Genomic DNA, 18,412 nt, shown 5'->3' on the forward strand with positions numbered 1-18,412 from the left:
TACACAGCAGGATCCCATTGCTAATCCATCCCGAAGGCAACATTCTGCATCTATGTACCCCATGGGTTTTGTTTTTCCTTATTCAGTACAGTAATACAAGATAGGTAAAATAAAAAAAATAACAAAATAAATAAGGAAAAGTGAGAGAAGATAATGGTAAGGGGGAAAAGAGTTTTATTTTTATCATAGGATTGTAAACTTTAATGTATGTAGTTTTCCTCTTAGAGTTAAGGGACAAACAACTTTAGGGAACCTGAAGTGATAAGAATTAAAGTGGATACAGGTCATTGAAAACAGATTTTTCAATGTTTTCAAGTGACGATATTTAGTAATTTAACCTATTTGGGAAGCAAACATTGGAGACCTTTTAAAAGGAACTAATTCTGGAGAAATAAAAATACATTTGAAGACTAATAAAATGATGATGACCTCAATTCCCCATGAAAAATTAGTTTAACATTAACATTAATGTATTTTTCCCTGTTGGTAAATGAGCTGAGAAAGCTGAACTTCAAAAATTCCACAGTAAGCATATGAATTTTAGTGTTGCAAATTGGAGAGACTTTAGAATGTTTGGGTATAAAGCATCTCTTATAGTTTCTGAGTCCAGGGAAAGAAGATCTGATAATTGAGACTATATTCAGGCAAGCTGGGCAGTGCTGATTAAACTAGTGTGTGAAGGACAGTTCTGCCCAGTGCTGATAACCATGATCAAATGCAACAGCTCGCCAAGTTACTCCCACCCAATAAAACTTCTCTTTAATGAAGCTGTCTTTCATGTTGAACTCAAGCTTGCCTTGTATCCACTCAACACTCATTCATGCACAGGGCTACATGCAATATTAAAGATTGTACATGATTCTAAACCTCCACAATGTCTGTCATACATTCTTTACCTGAGTCCCTTCTACTCAAGGCCTCAAAAATTTGTGTGTCATGAAAAAAAGTATTACCATTTCTTTTTGGGGTGAGGACATTTAAGATCAACTCTTATAAATGTTCAATGTTTATTAGCTGTAAAAGAAATAAACAAGCATTTAATTTCATGTCCTCTGTTCCTTTTATTTAAATGATTAAGGGTAACGCTAAATCAGATTTTTTAAAACCCAATCTGTGAGGCCAGGAATAACATTTTCTTCTTATTTTAACAAAGGCTCTTCGGCAAGAATTAGGATGTTTTGTGGCTTAAAGTCTGTTAAAAATCTCTAGTTGGGTTTTGATAGAGTTGTTGAGTTGTAGTTCCTTAAGAGATATGTTGGAATAACCTCATGTATGCCCTGAGTTCTTGAAGTTCTTCACAGAGTATGAAGAATGGGCAACCCAGAATTCCTTCTTGATTTATAATTCTCAGCCATCAAATCTAAAACTAGTCAAAGAAACAAAATATAATCTTAACACTGTCTCCATCTTACACCCATGACTGTGTTTTTTTCCTACAAAATATTTGCTTTAATATATATATATATCTATATACACAGTCTGAATGAGAAGCTCTCACAGCCATAGTGCCCCAAACCACTGAGTCACCCAGCATCTGTGAAAGTCAGCAGCTGCTTCAGCTGAATCTGTCTCTAGAAGATAATGTAGATTGTTGTTGCTGGCAGGATTCTGGCCCAAGTAAGAAGCTTTTTTTTTTTTTTTTTTTTTTTTCGTCTTATCACATATGTAACATTTCCCTCAACTCTATTCCAATTAGATGAGACAATTACCGGTGAATTGTTTCTCTTTCTCTCTCATTGTCTCTCTCTCTTTGTCTCTCTCTCTTTTGGATACATTTTGTTTGGCTAGGTTTTTGACCTTTAGGAAAAGCAGAACACTTTCCAAAGGAAACCGTGAGTACAAAATTCTTTGCATTACGATTTGTTACTAACAGTATTAGGAAAGCTGTCTCCTCTGAGCTTTCTGTACTGTCTTCGATAGGATAAGCAGAATTGCTTCTTGATTCTTAAGAAGTAAGAAAGTAAAGAAAGTAAGAAGTAAAGTTTAACTCTTTTTTTAAATAAATATCTCATTTTAAACAATGACTTTGAGCTTGTGGCTCTACAGCACCAAAATCCAGCAATGATCTCTTTACATAGGTTCATATAGAGAACAACTAGGTAACTTGGAGAAAAATAACATACCATAAAGGTTTGAGTCTCCATAGAATGATTTAATTCTATAGCTAATCTAGTAAAGGCCACTCACTGAATAGCAATTACGTATAGGAGGAAGGAGAGTAAAATTTAAACGTTGTATTGAATATTTTGGCTGAGGTAAGCTAGGAAAAATTATGCTTGTATCCAGATGAATGAAAATGGGCCCTATAGAGATTTTGCTTGTTGTTGTCACAATAGGTTGGATTCCAGTACAGGAAAGTAACACTTTATGTTGTTTGACAGTATGATGCTTTGCAGTGCAAACGCCAGTTGCTAAGATGTTAATAATTTGAAATTTGATAAATGAGTGGCAGATGTGCTGAACTTTTGGTTTGCAGTTTTGTGTTTATGAATAAAGCAAATAGAGTAAAATATTGGTTATATTTTTAAGCAAGAAGAAAACAATTTTTCAAACTTTTGGGTATATCATTTGCCAAGTTAATTGCAAACCATTTTAATTTATTTATTAAATTAAGTTTATCATGACTAACACCTCTTAAGCTTTTTTCAAATTGAAGTATAGTTAATTTACAAGGCTGTGGTAATTTCTGGTGTACAACAAAGTGACCCAGTCAGACATATACACATAACACCTCTTAAGCTTTTGAAAGCAATCACATTATATTTCTTTATCTATTTGAAACTCAGTGCTAATTAACTTTTGCTAATTTAAACTTGACTCCCATTATTAGTCCAAATTAATTCTATTTATAGAACTTTATTAAGTTTATTAAATTTATTAATGTTGGCACAAATTAATGTGAAAAGTTGGAAAAGTGTTCTGAATGACTAAGAATTATGAGCCTAAGTTGTAGCTGTATACATAAATGTATATAAAGGTATTACATTTATATAAATTACTACAAGCTTTCAAACAATAGATTTTATAGGCTTAAAAATATCTGAACATAAGTCCAACATGAGTAAATCCCTTGAGACATATAAAATAACAAATATCCAACTAGAGATTTGAGAGCCAGCTATAGACAGAAGCTTTTTAACTTGCAGGCTATGGACAGTGGTGGACCAAAAGTGCTGGAAACAGCAGAAGAGATCCAGGAGAGGCGCCAAGAGGTGTTGAGCCGATATGGGAAGTTCAAGGAACAGGTTGCTGAGAGGGGTCAGAAGCTTGAAGATTCCTATCACTACCAAGTTTTCAAACGGGATGCAGATGACCTGAAGAAGTGGATCTTGGAGAAACTCAAAATTGCAGAAGACAAAAGCTATGAAGACCCAACTAACATACAGGTCACTCAGCTCCACTGACTTTTCCAGAGCAGATAAGATATCACATCCCTGAGATATGCAGGGAAGGAAACATTCTAATAGTGCAAGTGTACATCTGGTTAGCTATTGAGGAATGCTATTCTGGAAATATTAGACTTTAGGGACTGTAGTTTTCTCGCTAAATAGCCCATATCTTCAACTTCTTAAGCCTTAGTATCTTATTTACAAAGAACATCCTCAATAATGTTTTATAAATGTAATATTGATCTGGAGTTAAGCTATGGGCAAACACTGCCTGAGAATTCAAAGAATTTATGACACACTATGTGACATCAGTATTTGGGGATATTCAGGATGGCACTAAGGTGTAGAGACTTGAATGATCCTACAACTGGTTTTCACGCTCCTCAGAGTGATAAGGGTTAACAGGATTTTCCCCACATGGTTGTTCATGTCTCCTGTGAAGTCCAGAAGAGAGGTCTCAGGTGGAGAGGTTTGGTGGATGTCCTCACCCCTACTTGTATTACAGCAGGAAACATAGCTATGGTCAGACAAAAGCTTGCATGCCTGAAAGATGCAATTGATATCAGAGAGGGAGCACCTGGAACAAGAACAAAGTGTTATCTACTAAATGGATCAATTATAGAGGTCCACAAGAGCATAAACCTGGCATGTAAAAGCTTTCAGTTTAAAAAAAGCCATTGTTGTAATGATCATCTTCACTACTTTTAGAAGCACTTAGATCTTCTTTGCTGAAGAGCAGCAACTTTATGTTACATTATTTCATTTCCACAGAAGGCATTGGGACTTTAAAATAATATTTACTAGAAATTTCCCAAAGGCAGTGGGCACTGAAGAAAAACTTCCTCTATGGCCCCAGACTTTGAATCTGGGACCTTTTGAAGATCTATGTGCAGTGGTTCTGCCGTGACCACTTCTTTTAGGATATGACTCCTCCAGCCTCCAGCTCTGGTCATAGACTATCACTTAATCTAGGTTGGGAAACAACTAGTTCTACTTTCAAGAAAGAAAAGGAATAAAATGACCTCTTTATGGTACAGGGAGATTAGACGTCCTTAGCCATAAACTCTGATTTCTAATCTTCAGGGGAAATATCAGAAGCATGAATCCTTTGAAACAGAGGTACAAGCAAAATCAAGGGTCATTCCTGAGCTGGAAGAAATCAGGAGAGTCCGATTTACTGAGGGGCATGTTGCCCATGAGGACACCAAGGTAAATATATGGTAGGGCTCTGTAAGAGATGTTTTTGGTTGTTGATTATGTTATCAGAGTTTTAAGTGATTGCCTCAGGTATAAACTATGATATAACTGCCTTGGAACCATGGTTCTGCTTGTTATCTTTTACTCTGGTAGGGGCAGAACAAATGATGGGATGTCCTGGTGTTCCTTGGAGTAGGGAGAAAAAGCTGTCATTGGATACTTCATTCCTCTTTATGCCAATGAAGGATAACTTGGCTCAAGATCAAGCCCACTTCATCCCAGTTCCCCACTCCCATATGAACTGGGTTTCCCAAATGTCCATTCTAATTATTCCTTCTAACTTCAGGGTCCTTGTCCTTCAAACTCTAAACAAGGGATGCTCTTTCTTTGAATTGTCTCTGAAATCTTTCTCCTTGTGTCTGTGATGCCTCTTTCTCTTCACAGCACATGTGCTATGACTACTGTGTAGTACTCCAAACCCTCTCTTCCGTTCATTTAGGAAAAACAAAAACAAAAACCTCCTAAAATCCCTTGTCTTCCCTAAAACTTGCAGACTGAAGATAACAATCACTATGGAAGATAATTAATGAATTAGCTATTTTCTAACTTACATCATGTAATACCCAACATGTTTGTGTTGATTGAGTCAATTCAGGTTCTCTTTTGTATGCATGAACTTTTTACTATTTAAGTATTTTTAAAATTGTCAAAACAAATTTGTGCTCTCTATTGAAAAACTGGAGTTGTTTTCCCATATTTAACATAAACATTCTAGCTCATTTTCACTGTCAACAAACTATGGTCAGGGCATACAGACTTTAACCATAAGAACCTTTGTTAGAAAGAAGATTCTCTAACAAGAAAATCTCAAAATAATATTTGTGTTGTTTACAGCTTTGTATGCCACCAATCCCTATATTAATTAAAATATTGGACAAATATTTGAAATAAATCTTCAAATCTATTAGAATCACTGGGGCTATACCAGACTGTACCACTGCAGGAGAGTGAAATATAGTCCACATGCTACATGCTACTTTGAGCCATGAAGGAGTTGAGAAATACAAGATTCTTGAAGACATTATATGGATGACACCTTCAATTTTACAATATATATAAAACTTGGTCTTCTGAGTTAACCGGGTACCAAAGCCCGCAACTATATAATCTAAAAATTCTTATTGCGTTGGTGGCACTAATTTCCTTTATAGGTCAGAAATATTGTAACTCTTATCCTTTCTGACAATCAGTCCACACTAAACTTTTCCTATGCCTTTTTCTGTGCTTTGAACCCCCTCTGCCTGTCATTCTGCCTATCAAAATTTTACCTGTCCCTCAAGGTCTAATTCAAACGAGCACTCTCCCGTGAATTCTTATTCAGTCTTGTCTTATTGTTTATAATCACTTTATTCTCTAAAACCCCAAAACGCTATTAATTTTTTTCTCCTACTATGGAAGATCATGTCCGGCTTGGTTTAATAGCTATTCCCATACATATCCTATTTCCCCCTTTACATATTTGCTGAGCAATTAATACCTGAGTGAATGGGAGGAGGATTTTTACTTGGGTTCCTCTCTGTGCAAGTCTTCTGAGTCTGTACCTGTGGCAAAGCAGGTTCTGTGCCTGAGTGGTTTTACTTTTCCCAAAGGTCCTTCTGGAGGAACTGCACACCTTATGGAACAGGCTGCTGGAGTGGACTCAGCAGAAGGGCTCCCTGCTGCTGCAGGCCCTGAAGCTCCAGCAGTACTTGCAGGAGTGTGCTGACATCTTGGAGTGGATTGGAGACAAGGTACGGACATAGAACTTCCCATCCCTCTGCCCCAGGCATCTCATAGCAATTTAACACTGGCCATTCTTAAAGAAGTCAGGATATCTGTTCCTGGGCTTGGTTCCTTAGAAGAAAGAGAAATGTTTCCAAAGATTTAGGGTATTCCAGAAGTGGTTAACATCGAAGAGGGGTAATGACTCTGAAGATGGAGAAAGTAAGCCTTACACACAAACTTGTGCATTAAAAATGATGGTCTAGGCTTGTCCCCCTTCTACCTTCTGTGAGTTTTAACTCCTTGTCCTAGATTTTCCCATGCTGGGTCCAGGCTGAGAGCATTGCCGGCTCTTTCCTTAATCCTTTGCCTCTCAATACTTGTAACTATGTAGATTTCCATTTTTCTAAATACTTACAGAATAAAAACAGATGGTTAGGGCTGAAAATTTACACAAGCAAGTGCTTAGCATAAATCTTTTATAAATACTCAGGATGTTGAATTGAGTACAACCAAGATGAATTAATTTTTCATATTCCAAAATATAAAAGGGGCTTCCAGGGGCTTTTTCTATCAATGTCCCTGGTCTCTCTGAAGAATTATCCTGAATACCACTGACCCCTGGCCAAGGGGCCACCTTAGGAGATATACTCCTGCTTTTGGCTCTTTCCCAAAAGAGTATCCAAGTATCTCCTTCTGAGTTATCCTGGGAATGTGGGCAAGAGTTTTGGTATTTGACCTAGGAATTCCTAAGCCTTGGCTGGTGATTTAATAGACTTTTCTTTGATACAGGAGGCTATAGTGACATCAGAGGAGCTGGGTGAGGACTGGGAACGCACAGAGGTTTTACATAAGAAGTTTGAAGAATTCCAAGCGGATCTGGAAATTCGAAGGGGACGAGTGAATGGAGTGAACCAGTATGCTGATGAGTGTGTTGAGGTGAGGTGGGGAGCAATAGGGCCAATCCAGGGCAAGGGTTCCGATCTTCAGGAAGAATGTCTGGCCATAAGTAGATGATCCATGAAAGATATAGGATGTTGTCAGAAAATAAAGGCATACTATCCCTGGAGTAAGGTGCCCAGAGAAGCTTCTTCTCCTTTCTGAATTTATTCCTTGCCAGTCCATGGAAAGGGAGGCATGAGTGAGTAGTGAATATGTATCTGTATAAAGGAACTCAATCCACAATGACTGTGCATTGATTTATCAAGTTTATGAAGCACTCTTTCTTCATGAAGAAGAACCAGAACAAAGTAGTAAAGAATATATAATAATAATGGGCTATCATAATATATATGATATCATCAAACTAATTTTTTTATGTGTGAAGGGGAAGGGAAAAGGAGGCAGATATACTTTCATTTACTTAAGAAAGTGCTTAAATGAGTTTTTGATATCTGAGCAGACAAACACTTAGTGTATGAATAAATAACCCTAGCATATGCATGAACTGCAAAGCCTTGATTTTACAGGTACATGAAGGAATTAGAAACTCTAATAATTGGCTATGATGCTTTCCCATTTAATGTTTCATTATCACTATAGCTCTGTAATGGGAATGATGTTTCTGTATTAATAGAACCAAGATTTCAGGGTGATTGGCTACTGAAGTAAGGAAAATAACCTAATTCTTGATTTTGTTCCAGGCTACATTTCCAACAGTCTCTCAATTTTCTCCCTCTACCACCATTTACTTATTGTGGAGATTTTTCAGTTATCTATTACTATCTACAAAACCACCACAAAACTTAGAACACAAACATTTCATTTTTTTTTTTTTCATGGTTCAATGAGCTAGACTCACTGATTCATGATTCAGTGATCCGCTGCTCAGCTGGGCTGTTCTCCAGATCTCACCTGATATTCTTAAGTGCCTGCTGTTATGCAAGCAGCTCAGTTGGGGTGAAGGATCTAAAATGGCCTTGCTCCCATGTCTGGGAATTTGGCAAGGATAATAAAGGCTTTCTCCATATGATCTCTCATCTTTCAGTATACTATGCTTTTTTTGTGTGTGTGTTCCAAAAAGTAAAAACCAGAAACTGAAAGGCCTCTTAAAGCCTCAGTGCTGGGGCTCATCAAATAAAATTTCTATTGGTAAGCAAGGAAGGAGAAGTGGGAAATTTCTCTCTGAAGAGGCTTTAAAATGAGAATGGAAATGGGAATAAATAGGGATAGGAAGAGTAGGGAGACTTGGGCATATGGAAACTACTCGAAATTTCCAAGTATCAAAAGGAGCTGATGCTACTAGGTTAACCTAGTATTTATAAATCTCATTGCTTCAGGTAGTTTGCAAAAATGTATATTTTATGCAAAATTAAATTTATCTACATGTCTGCATAATTCTGGGAAGAGGTAAATAGCTCTCAGTAGATTCTCAAAGGTGTCAGGACCCCAAAAGAGCTAAGACTCACAGAGTTAGTTTTGAAAAATTAAAGGGAATTTTCTCTTCTTTTCCTTCGTTTCCAGGATTTTGAGGGGATTTAGCACGCATCCTCATGATGTAGTTCTGAAAATAATGAGTTTGGACTAATTAAGCAAATTAGTAGGATAATTCAGTGCGGTGGGCAGAAGATGCAATAGCTGGTGGGTTGGTTTTCTAGATTTTGGTGGTGTGGATCAAGTAAGAGTTAAGGAACCGGGCTAAGGTGAGGCGCAATATCTGGCTAAATGGCTGTTCCCCACTTCTGACAAAGTGTGAACTGGAATGAAATGAGAAATATTTAAATGACTTTTTGCACTAGTCCAGCATTGGCTTCCTCCCACAGGAAAATCATCCTAAGCTGCCCCTGATTCAGTCAAGACGGGAGGAAGTGAATGAAGCCTGGGAGCGTCTCAATAAGCTGGCTTCCCAACGACAGAAATCACTGTCCAGTGTTGCAGACCTCCAGCGATTCAAAAGGTAAGAATGTGACCACGGAATTATAGGAAACTCTGCAATAGCACCCTGGTATTTGTTAGCCTCTGACTCTTCTTAACAATGAGTGGCTGATATCTCAGACCAAAGAAAACCATGAGCTTGCCTTTAGGACAACAAGTGAGAGTAGTTAAGAAAATTGTGACCCACTCTTAGTAATGTTTGTGGTGGTGACCGGAGCTTAAAGCAATAAAAATAAGGGATGCTCTGCAGGGGCAAGGAAAGCAGATTAAGAGGCCATAGAGAGTGGAAGGTGGAATTGGGAAGAAGAAGGACATTTGTGAAGTGCTGACCCAGATATGGGAAGCATATCTGGAGGTCAGTTGCCAGGATGCCCAAGTCTCTACCTCTCCATGGAAAGTTCTTCACATTACTTTCTTGCTAGGGTGTGGGAGGACAAGGTAATTGCTGCGTGGGTGAACTAGGCTGGTCCTTGCTGTGTGCTGTTTTCCCTGGAATTCCTGCCTTCTTCCTTTGTTGGAGCTCATGTGGATGTCTGGCAGGGATGTGACTGAAGCCATCCAGTGGATCAAGGAGAAAGAGCCTCAGCTCACCTCCGAGGACTATGGCAAAGACCTTTTTACCTCCGAGGCACTGTTTCACAGTCACAAGGGACTCGAGAGGAACCTTGCAGTCATGGATGACAAGGTAAGTCCGTCAGAGGAATAGCTGACCCCTAGAGTTAGAAGAGGCGTTTGGTGTTCATTGCGTCTCTCTAGGACATAGCAAATCCACTATTTCAATGAAGGAGAAAGTCTTTGGTCCTTGAATATAACTCCTCATTCTTGTTCATAACTTGTATAATATTGAATATCCCTCATTTTTATTTAAATATACATATTTTTATATTCTCATGCTTTTTTCCCCCTTTTTTTGGCCACCCTGTGGCATATGAGGTTCCCTGGCCAGGGATCAGATTCGAGCCACAGTTGCAACCTATGCCACAGCTGCAGCAACCCTGGACCCTTAACTGACTGTGTCAGGCTGGGGATCAAACCTGTGTCTCAGCATTCCAGAGATGTTGCCTATCCTGTTGTGCCACAGTGGGAACTCTGCATGCTTTTTGTAACATATTTCATGATTGAAAACCAAAAAAAAAAAAAAAAAAAAAAAAAAAGCTTCAAGAATGGTTTCCTAGAGTTCCCTCATGGTTCATTGAGTTAAGGATCTGCTATTGTCACTGCTACAGCTTGGGTCACTTCTGTGGCAAGGGTTCAATCCCAGGCCAGGGAACTTCTGTATGCTGGGGTGCAGCTAAAAAGAAGAAAACACAAATGGTTTCCTAATCTCAGTCAGTGACCCATGGCCAGAGAGGTTTTTTTAATCTAACCACACTTTGTCCCATTGTAGCTAGATCATTTCTTTTTGTCCCTTGCTTAGTAGAAAAGAGAAGAAATTTCTTCCCATTTTATAAGAAACCCAGACACTTCCAGCATATTACTAAGCCCATCATTGGGTTTTCTTCCTGGTGTACAGGAAGACGTAGGCATTCTAGAACTTGGGGCAATCCTGTGTTCCTGAATGATTCCCATCCCTCCTTCTTGCCCTCACAACTTTAACCATAACAAACCAATCACTCCTGAGCATCCAAAGAGGAATCAGCCCACAGGAAGATCCTACTTGCTGTGCTTTATTGGCAGCTCTGTCCCTGTGTCCAATTTCTGAAAATTGCTTCACCATTCTGCTTTTTTCATTCTTGCTCATTTTTTTGTCCTTGGTCTTTAATTCTGATAATGAATAATAAAATACCATGATTTGATGAACAATGATAATGAAAGCTCAAATCCTAAACAACAATCCTAATTATAGCTGAGTATAATAGGAGGACTAATGGTAACATGTGGAATTTGCTCTAGTAACCCTGCTTCTCAGGAATTGTGGTCAAAACAGCCTGGCACTACTGGAATTTTCTCAGCATAAATTTTCTTAGGCAGAAATGTCTTTCTGATTCCCACAATAATATTTATGGCAGCAGTATAAAGGGTAATGAAGGACAGAGATAGGTCTAAACCTTGCTTCCAACAATGACTAGCTGAGAGACCTCCAGCAGATAAAATACTCTGTATCTCCGTTTTCACATAGAAGGAAAATAAGAATAACATCTGCCTCATAGTCTCATTAAAAGAAATGGTAAAACAAGAAAATGTATGTAATGTGCTTAGCACAATGAAAGAAAAAAAGGGGCCAGGAAATAATCATTGTTAATATAGTTACATGAGTATATTAATATAAATATATCTGTGTAAATGCAATAATCAATTATTCTTTTCCATATGATTATTATATTACATCCCTCCCATAAGACTTTGCCAGGAAGACCAGCATGCTCAGAGTTCTCGCTGGGTTTCTTTTTCTTTTTTTATTATATAGGTTTCAGATGTACAGCATTATAATTAGACATCTACATTTACAAAAAGTTGCTATCCATCACCTTCCAGCTGACCTACTTTCACCACTAGGTTTCTCTTTCATTCCAAAGGTGAAGGAGTTATGTGCCAAAGCAGACAAGCTGAAGCTTTCCCATCCTTCAGATGCAGATCAGATCCAGCAGATGAAAGAGGATCTGGTCTCCAACTGGGAGCACATTCGCACCTTGGCTACCAGAAGATATGAAAAGCTGCAGGCTTCTTATTGGTGAGAAATCCTTCTTCTCTATTGCATTCCCTATCTCTATAGGGTTCAGGTATAATATCAAAAGCAGAAATAAAAGAGTGAAAGGACTAAAATAATGAGTGACCCAGCCCTCCTGCCTGCTCACTAGAGGCAAAAGAAATTTTAATTTGTCAGGATAAGTCCTTTGCAGGTTGATGTAATGCTCAGCATGACATCTCCTTTCACCTGCACCCTTTCTCTCTTCCTGTTTCTGCAGTTGTAGGAAGCTATGAAGTGGCCCTGTGGAGCTGAAAAAGTATCTGAAGAAACATGTCAAAATCTTAGCCCTAGCTAAGGAACTGGAATTAATTTTGAAGCTGAAGAGCATAAAATAAGTCTTGAATTATTTCCTGAATGTGGGTTAGCTTACAAAAAAACCGAGGCATCATTCCATAGTTGATTTTTAAGATTCTTAAACACCAGAAAATAGTGTTTGTCTTATTGTTAGGATTTAAAATCAAACAGTGAGCTATTAATTTTTTGAATAGGTAACTTTTTTGGTGCATTTCGTTTTTATTAATTTGGTCAAGGGTGAGCTAAGATAAACGAGAGCTCCTAACACTAACTCTAGTTGTCCCTTATAATAAGGTTATTCCTGTTGTTTATGTTATATGCTTATTCATTAGCCTCCTTGTGTGTACTTCACTACAAGTGCCTCTGGGGCAGGTGTGACTTTGGGATGTTGGAGATGTAATGCCCAGATGCCTCACTCATACAATGACACATCTACCCTAGAAGTATACAACCTGGAGTGAAGGATTTAAAACCTGCAGCACTAAAGGAGCAGAAGTACATCAGAGGAACTGGAGTGGCAGGATTAGGGCAAGGGGCATGTTGTACATCTTAGCCCATCCCAACCCCAACTCTTCATTCAAAGTTCATTTCCATCTGGTTTCTCCTTCCTGTCTTTCTTTTCCCTTATCTTTCCCACAGGTACCAGCGGTTTTTATCCGACTATGATGAGCTCTCAGGCTGGATGAAGGAGAAGACTGCTCTGATCAATGCTGATGAGCTGCCCACAGATGTAGCTGGTGGTGAAGCCCTACTGGACAGACATCAGCAGCATAAGGTACAGACAAAAGCCCCTCTGCCCCTGTCAGAGGAAGAGGGAAGTGCCAGCAATGCCAGAAGGTTTCTTGCTGCATTTTAAGGCATTTTTGTCTTGTGGCCACAGCATGAGATCGACTCTTATGATGACCGATTTCAATCTGCTCATGAGACCGGCCAAGCCCTGCTGGATGCCAATCATGAAGCATCTGATGAAGTTATGGAAAAGGTAATCTAGCTTTTAAATCTCACAGAGTCTGTGAAATTTAGACACATATTCAGTCTTCACTTACTCTCAGACTAACATGCTCATCTCTGAACGGAAGGAGGATAGACGTCATAAACATCTTAAAAGGGGCCTGAATGTCGCACTCCTTCCTTCACATGTTGCTTTAGCAATTTGAGCCATTTGAAAATCTCAGGACTTGATGTGGGCTTCCTCACCTCTGAGACTTTACTTGATCAACTAATTTCATCACCTATCTCCTACCTAATTTGAAACCTTCACACGATCTTGCCTTGTCACATGTGCTCCTTTGTAGCATTTTCCAACACTCATCTGTAGATTGTAAATTCTCTGAGGATTGCAGCTTATTCATCTTTGGGTTCTCTAAGGTACCTTGCATGGTGCCTGGCACATGGCTGTCTTCCTTCTCTCCTTGACACAACTTCAAATCAAACTGATTTTCCTGTACCTATGTTTCTCAAATCCACATTGAACATCAAGAAAGCTTTAAATACTCAGAATTCCACTGAGTGAAGAATCAGGTTTGCCATGATCCTAACCTCCTGGATCCCAGGGGACCACCTCAACCCTGTGATCCCTGAGAAATCTGGCTCCAGTCACAGAGTCACAAGAACTCCTTGAGATGGTAACTGAAATAGGATTTATAGGCTCTTCTCATCTCAGTGGATTCTAAACTCAGCCTCCACTGCTTTATGATGAAGGATGAGATGACCACATTTTTAATTTGCCAAGATTCAGTGAGAAAATTATAATATGCATTTTTATTTTTAATGATTTTCTACCAAAGGAATAGTGGGACCTGAACTCCTCGAAAACTTACCTATTATCCTGGAATTCTGAGAGTTTGTACTGTCTTTTTAATGGAGTTTTCATAGCAGCTGTTTTAATAAGCTAGTATCTCTTGGGCAGATGCTTGGGTGAAAAAGAAAGGCTTTTATGTGGTTGAGGGTGTCATTTTTCTCTTTTCTTGATGGTTCTTATTTGCTTTTAGAATTGAATGCAGACTTCTCAACCTGATAATTTAAGTGTCCTTTAAACTTAAGTTTCATGGAATGTCTACCATTTTAGACTCTGCAGTTTTCTCTGGAGCGTTTTGTATGATCTAGCAATTACTCGGAGTAATTACTTGCTTGTGATGTTATGTCCTCCTACAATCCTGAGCCCCACCTTCCTACCCCCTAAATCTTTGTCTGATACAATACTTTATATAGTTTACACCCTGGTTCTTCCAATCAGAATTAATCTTTTCTTCTGTATTTATATGAATTAAGCGTGTTGTACCTTTTGTATGGTATTTATTCCATTTTTCACATACTAACAGTTATTCACTTAGATGTTAATGCCTTAAGGGAAAAGCCCATTTCCCATTCATTTTTGTATCTTTCAAAAGGCCATGTACATTTATTAGATGCTCAGTAAATGTAGCATAAAGTATATTAATTAAATATCTTACTGGTTCATTATCTCTTCATTTCCAAAGATGAACATACTTGTTCACACCCGGGCCGCCCTGCTAGAGCTGTGGAACAGACGTCAGCAGCAGTATGAGCAGTGCCTGAACCTGCACCTCTTCTACCGTGACAGTGAGCAAGTGGACAGCTGGATGAGTAGACAAGAGGTAACAAGAGGGGCTCAGCAAGTGTCCAGAAACCATTTCTCCCACTCCTCATGTATTACTATCAGCACCTTCGCAACCACTTCTGTTTCCCTGGGAACTGGAGAGTGAGCCACAAGGAGAAAAGATTGACCCTCTCTGTGAGGCTCTTGCAATTCCCTCATGGACAAATGCACAAAAAAATACCTGAATGCAAAGTGGAAAGGCTTTAAGCTCTACTGAATGTATGGCAAAATGAATATTCAATAGTTAAGGTGTCAGGAAGAAAAAGGTGATTAGTCAGGCAGGGGTAACCTGAGATTTCCTGGAGGAGGTGAGTGGTCCTCCTGGGGCAGCTGTGGGATCTCAGAATGGTGCCTAGATTGGCTGGGACAGACATGGAGACCAAGATGATAATGTATGAGAGGATTGTGAAGGGAGTCTGAAGCTCCTACTGTTTGAGGTTAGTCTCTTCCTCTCCTATCTTTGTGCTAATTTCCACCTTGCTCTCCACTCCACTCCCCTCCTTCTTGACTCCAAAGGGAAGCTTTCTCACCAGTGAGGCACAGCTGGGATGTGTCTTTCTGTCTTCTGCAGGCCTTCCTGGAAAATGAGGACCTGGGAAATTCCTTGGGGAGTGTAGAAGCACTTCTTCAGAAGCATGATGACTTTGAGGAAGCCTTTACTGCTCAGGAAGAAAAGATCACAGTAAGAAATGGGCCATGGTTTGGGCATTGCTTCACATTTGTATGTAGCATCTCCTACAGTATCAATCCTTAGAATTACCCATAACTATCATACAGTTAACAGGAGGGTGGTTCTTAAAAGAGAAAATATCCAGAAAAATACTCATTTTTATCACACTATTTCTTATTCTAAAAAGCATATTTATGTTTTTTTGTTGTTTGTTTGCTTTCTTGCTTTTTTGCTTTTTTAGGGCTGCATCTGCAGCATATAGAATTTCCCTGGCTAGGGGTCAATCAGAGCTATAGCTGCCAGCCTACACCCCAGCCACAGCAAAGTGAGATCTGAGCTGCATGGAGCCGTATCTTCAACCTACACCACGACTCACAGCAACAATGTCAGATCCTTAACACACTGAGCAAGGCTGGGGATAGAACCCACATCCTCACGGATACTAGTTGGGTTTGTAAGCTGCTAAGCCATAACCTCTTTGATGATACCTAAGTAGTATCTATTTTTTTTCCTGCATATCTTCATTTATGTGTTTCTCACTTGATACTACTACAGTTTTCCTGTGAATTTTAAGTTAACAATGTCCTAGAAACCGGTTAAAACATAAGAAAGTTTCAAAGAAGTGTGAGGAAGGCTTTATTTGTTCAGAATACTGTGTGTCTTTGGTTGTGTCCTAAGACAGTGTTGGCTTTAACCTCATGCTCAGGCATATGTGCCACCACCACCAGCAACAAAAACAACAATAAAATTTTAAGTCTTCTCTGTTAACCTTCAGTAAATACGGAGCTTAACATGGTCCCTTACTTATCCATATGCTTGATCCTCATGGGTAAAAGTAACAGTGTAAAATAAATTATTGTTTACAAAACACTATCATTTATTTTAGATCATTTTCCTAGTCCCAAGCAATTAATCCATCCTGAGATCTAGTAATCCTGGGAGTTCATGAATGAATATGAGTGAAAATTCATCTCTGTAATTTCTGACTCCATACCCCACGTAGCTAGAGATGTAGGTATAGACGTAAGTGTACATGATATAAGATGGAAGGATAGACAGATTGATAGAAAGACAATAGACTGATTGAGACTGGCCATTGGACATGGCTATACCACTAGTGCTCCCTCTTAAAAATTTAAGAATAGATCAAATATTCACCTTGTAGCGACATCAGCATTCATTTACTGTAACCTAGATTTTAAATATATTGTGGCATGGAGAAGGTAATTAGCCTGCCTGAGATATACATTTGAAAATACAATTTGTAACCGGAATCAGAAGTAGGACCCAGACCATCTGATTCTGAAACTTTTCCTCTTCCTACATTGTCATGCTTCCTCTTTAAATGGCTAGCCAAACTGTGGCCACTTACTCAGTGGTTAGTAAGCAAAAACCACTTTTTTTCTTTTCAGACCTTAGATGAGACTGCAACCAAACTGATTGATGATCATCACTATGATTCAAAGAACATTGCTGCTATCCGGGATGAGGTATGTCCAAGGTCCCAGATGTGTAGCTGCCTGTGCACTGGGATCAAGGGAAATGTTGGAACATGATGACCAAGGTACTAGTGAATCTCATGTATCTCATGTATCCATATTTGATATTCCTGATAAAGTTTGCTTATGTCTTTTTTTTTTTTTTTTTTTTTTTTTTTTTTTTTTTTTTGCAGCTGTTGGCCCGACAGGATGCTTTACGTAAAAGGGCTGCCACTCGACGCAAATTGCTGGAGGATTCCTTTCTTCTGCAGCAACTGTATCAGGACTCAGATGACCTAAAGAACTGGATCAACAAGAAGAAAAAGTTGGCAGATGATGAAGATTATAAGGTAGGCAGGATTTGCAGACCCTAGACATACTCATCGGGATTTAATTTCATGGAATTAAAATCTTGGAACTGAAAGGACAGTATTATTCATCTGGTGAGCCTCATTTCATAGATGAGGAGTCAGAGTCTCAGAGAAGGGCAGTGACTCCTCCAAGGCTATATATTTAGCTAAGAGTCTAGTTTCTGGTTTTCCTACATCCTGTTTCTCATCACCCCTTTTCTCCAACACAGTTTCCAGTGGTCCTTAGTAGAATGGGGGAAAGGAGGAACTGCTCCTTATTTAGCTATTTATCTCCTGCTCCCCTCTACACCCTTACAGGAGGAAAATATTGTGTCTATTTTTTTTTTTCTTTTCAGGCCTGCACCTGTGATATATGGAAGTTCCCAGGCTAGGGGCTGAATCAGAGCTGTAGCTCCCAGCCTACGCTACAGCCACAGCGATGCCAGATCCGAGCCACCACATCTGTGACCTACATTATAGCTCACAGCAATGCCAGACCCTTAACTCACTGAGTGAGGGCAGGGATCAAATCAACATCCTCATGGATGCTAGTCTGGTTCATAGCCCACTGAGTCATAATGGGAACTCCTGTTGTGTCTAATCTTAGTGTACATTCAAGCTACTTGGAACTCAAAAGTAACCTAAGGGTTGGGTATAGTATAGACTTACACAGTTTTGTAGTTGGAAAGGAACAACTCCTTATGTTACAGATGAAGAAATCGTGGATCTGAATTGTTAGTCAATTATTTAGGAGGCAGTTTAATGTAGGAGTTAAAAGCATGAATTCTTTCCTGGAGAGGGTGAAAAATTGGCTTGAATTCTCTTCTTCTCCTGTTTTAGTTTGTGTAACTTTAAAAAATTCCTGAATTATCTTTCAAGGTTTCATTACCTTGGGGTTGTATAAAACACATTTTTTTTTCACTCATAATATAAACTATCATACACACATATATATACTCACAAATTTTTGCATTTATAATCATCTAGAATTAGTCTCTTGATCTCTAGGCCAGTATCTATTCACAGTATTTACTTTCTAGATATCATTTAATAAATGTATACCTCTTAGATGTATACCTCTCATCCTTTT

At 38.8% G+C, this 18,412-nt stretch overlaps 1 protein-coding gene across 4 annotated transcripts in view; it reads left to right on the forward strand.

Moving 5' to 3' along the window:
- The first annotated feature begins 1,567 nt into the window (after window positions 1-1,567).
- SPTA1 (spectrin alpha, erythrocytic 1) overlaps window positions 1,568-18,412 on the forward strand; it is a 67,205-nt gene continuing 50,360 nt past the window's right edge. For 3 of the 4 annotated variants that reach the window (XR_014843127.1, XR_014843124.1, XM_005663219.4), the window contains exons 1-14: window positions 1,686-1,832; window positions 3,147-3,386; window positions 4,473-4,598; window positions 6,236-6,376; window positions 7,140-7,286; window positions 9,110-9,243; window positions 9,762-9,906; window positions 11,738-11,892; window positions 12,844-12,979; window positions 13,085-13,186; window positions 14,685-14,822; window positions 15,396-15,506; window positions 16,907-16,984; window positions 17,167-17,322. Coding sequence is in view for 1 of the 4 variants with exons in the window: in XM_005663219.4 (XP_005663276.3) it covers window positions 3,150-3,386; window positions 4,473-4,598; window positions 6,236-6,376; window positions 7,140-7,286; window positions 9,110-9,243; window positions 9,762-9,906; window positions 11,738-11,892; window positions 12,844-12,979; window positions 13,085-13,186; window positions 14,685-14,822; window positions 15,396-15,506; window positions 16,907-16,984; window positions 17,167-17,322 (1,806 nt within the window). In the remaining 3 variants the exon portion in view is untranslated. Of the gene's footprint in view, window positions 1,618-1,685; window positions 1,833-3,146; window positions 3,387-4,472; window positions 4,599-6,235; window positions 6,377-7,139; window positions 7,287-9,109; window positions 9,244-9,761; window positions 9,907-11,737; window positions 11,893-12,843; window positions 12,980-13,084; window positions 13,187-14,684; window positions 14,823-15,395; window positions 15,507-16,906; window positions 16,985-17,166; window positions 17,323-18,412 lie in introns of those variants that run through there. The other variant, XR_014843125.1, reaches the window with a different exon arrangement.

The sequence above is a fragment of the Sus scrofa genome, chromosome 4, assembly GCF_054392235.1.
Source record: "Sus scrofa isolate SSC_HxYL_T2T_F1_AM1 chromosome 4, Sscrofa_HxYL_maternal_Yorkshire_Landrace_v2.0, whole genome shotgun sequence".
Lineage (NCBI taxonomy): Eukaryota > Metazoa > Chordata > Mammalia > Artiodactyla > Suidae > Sus > Sus scrofa.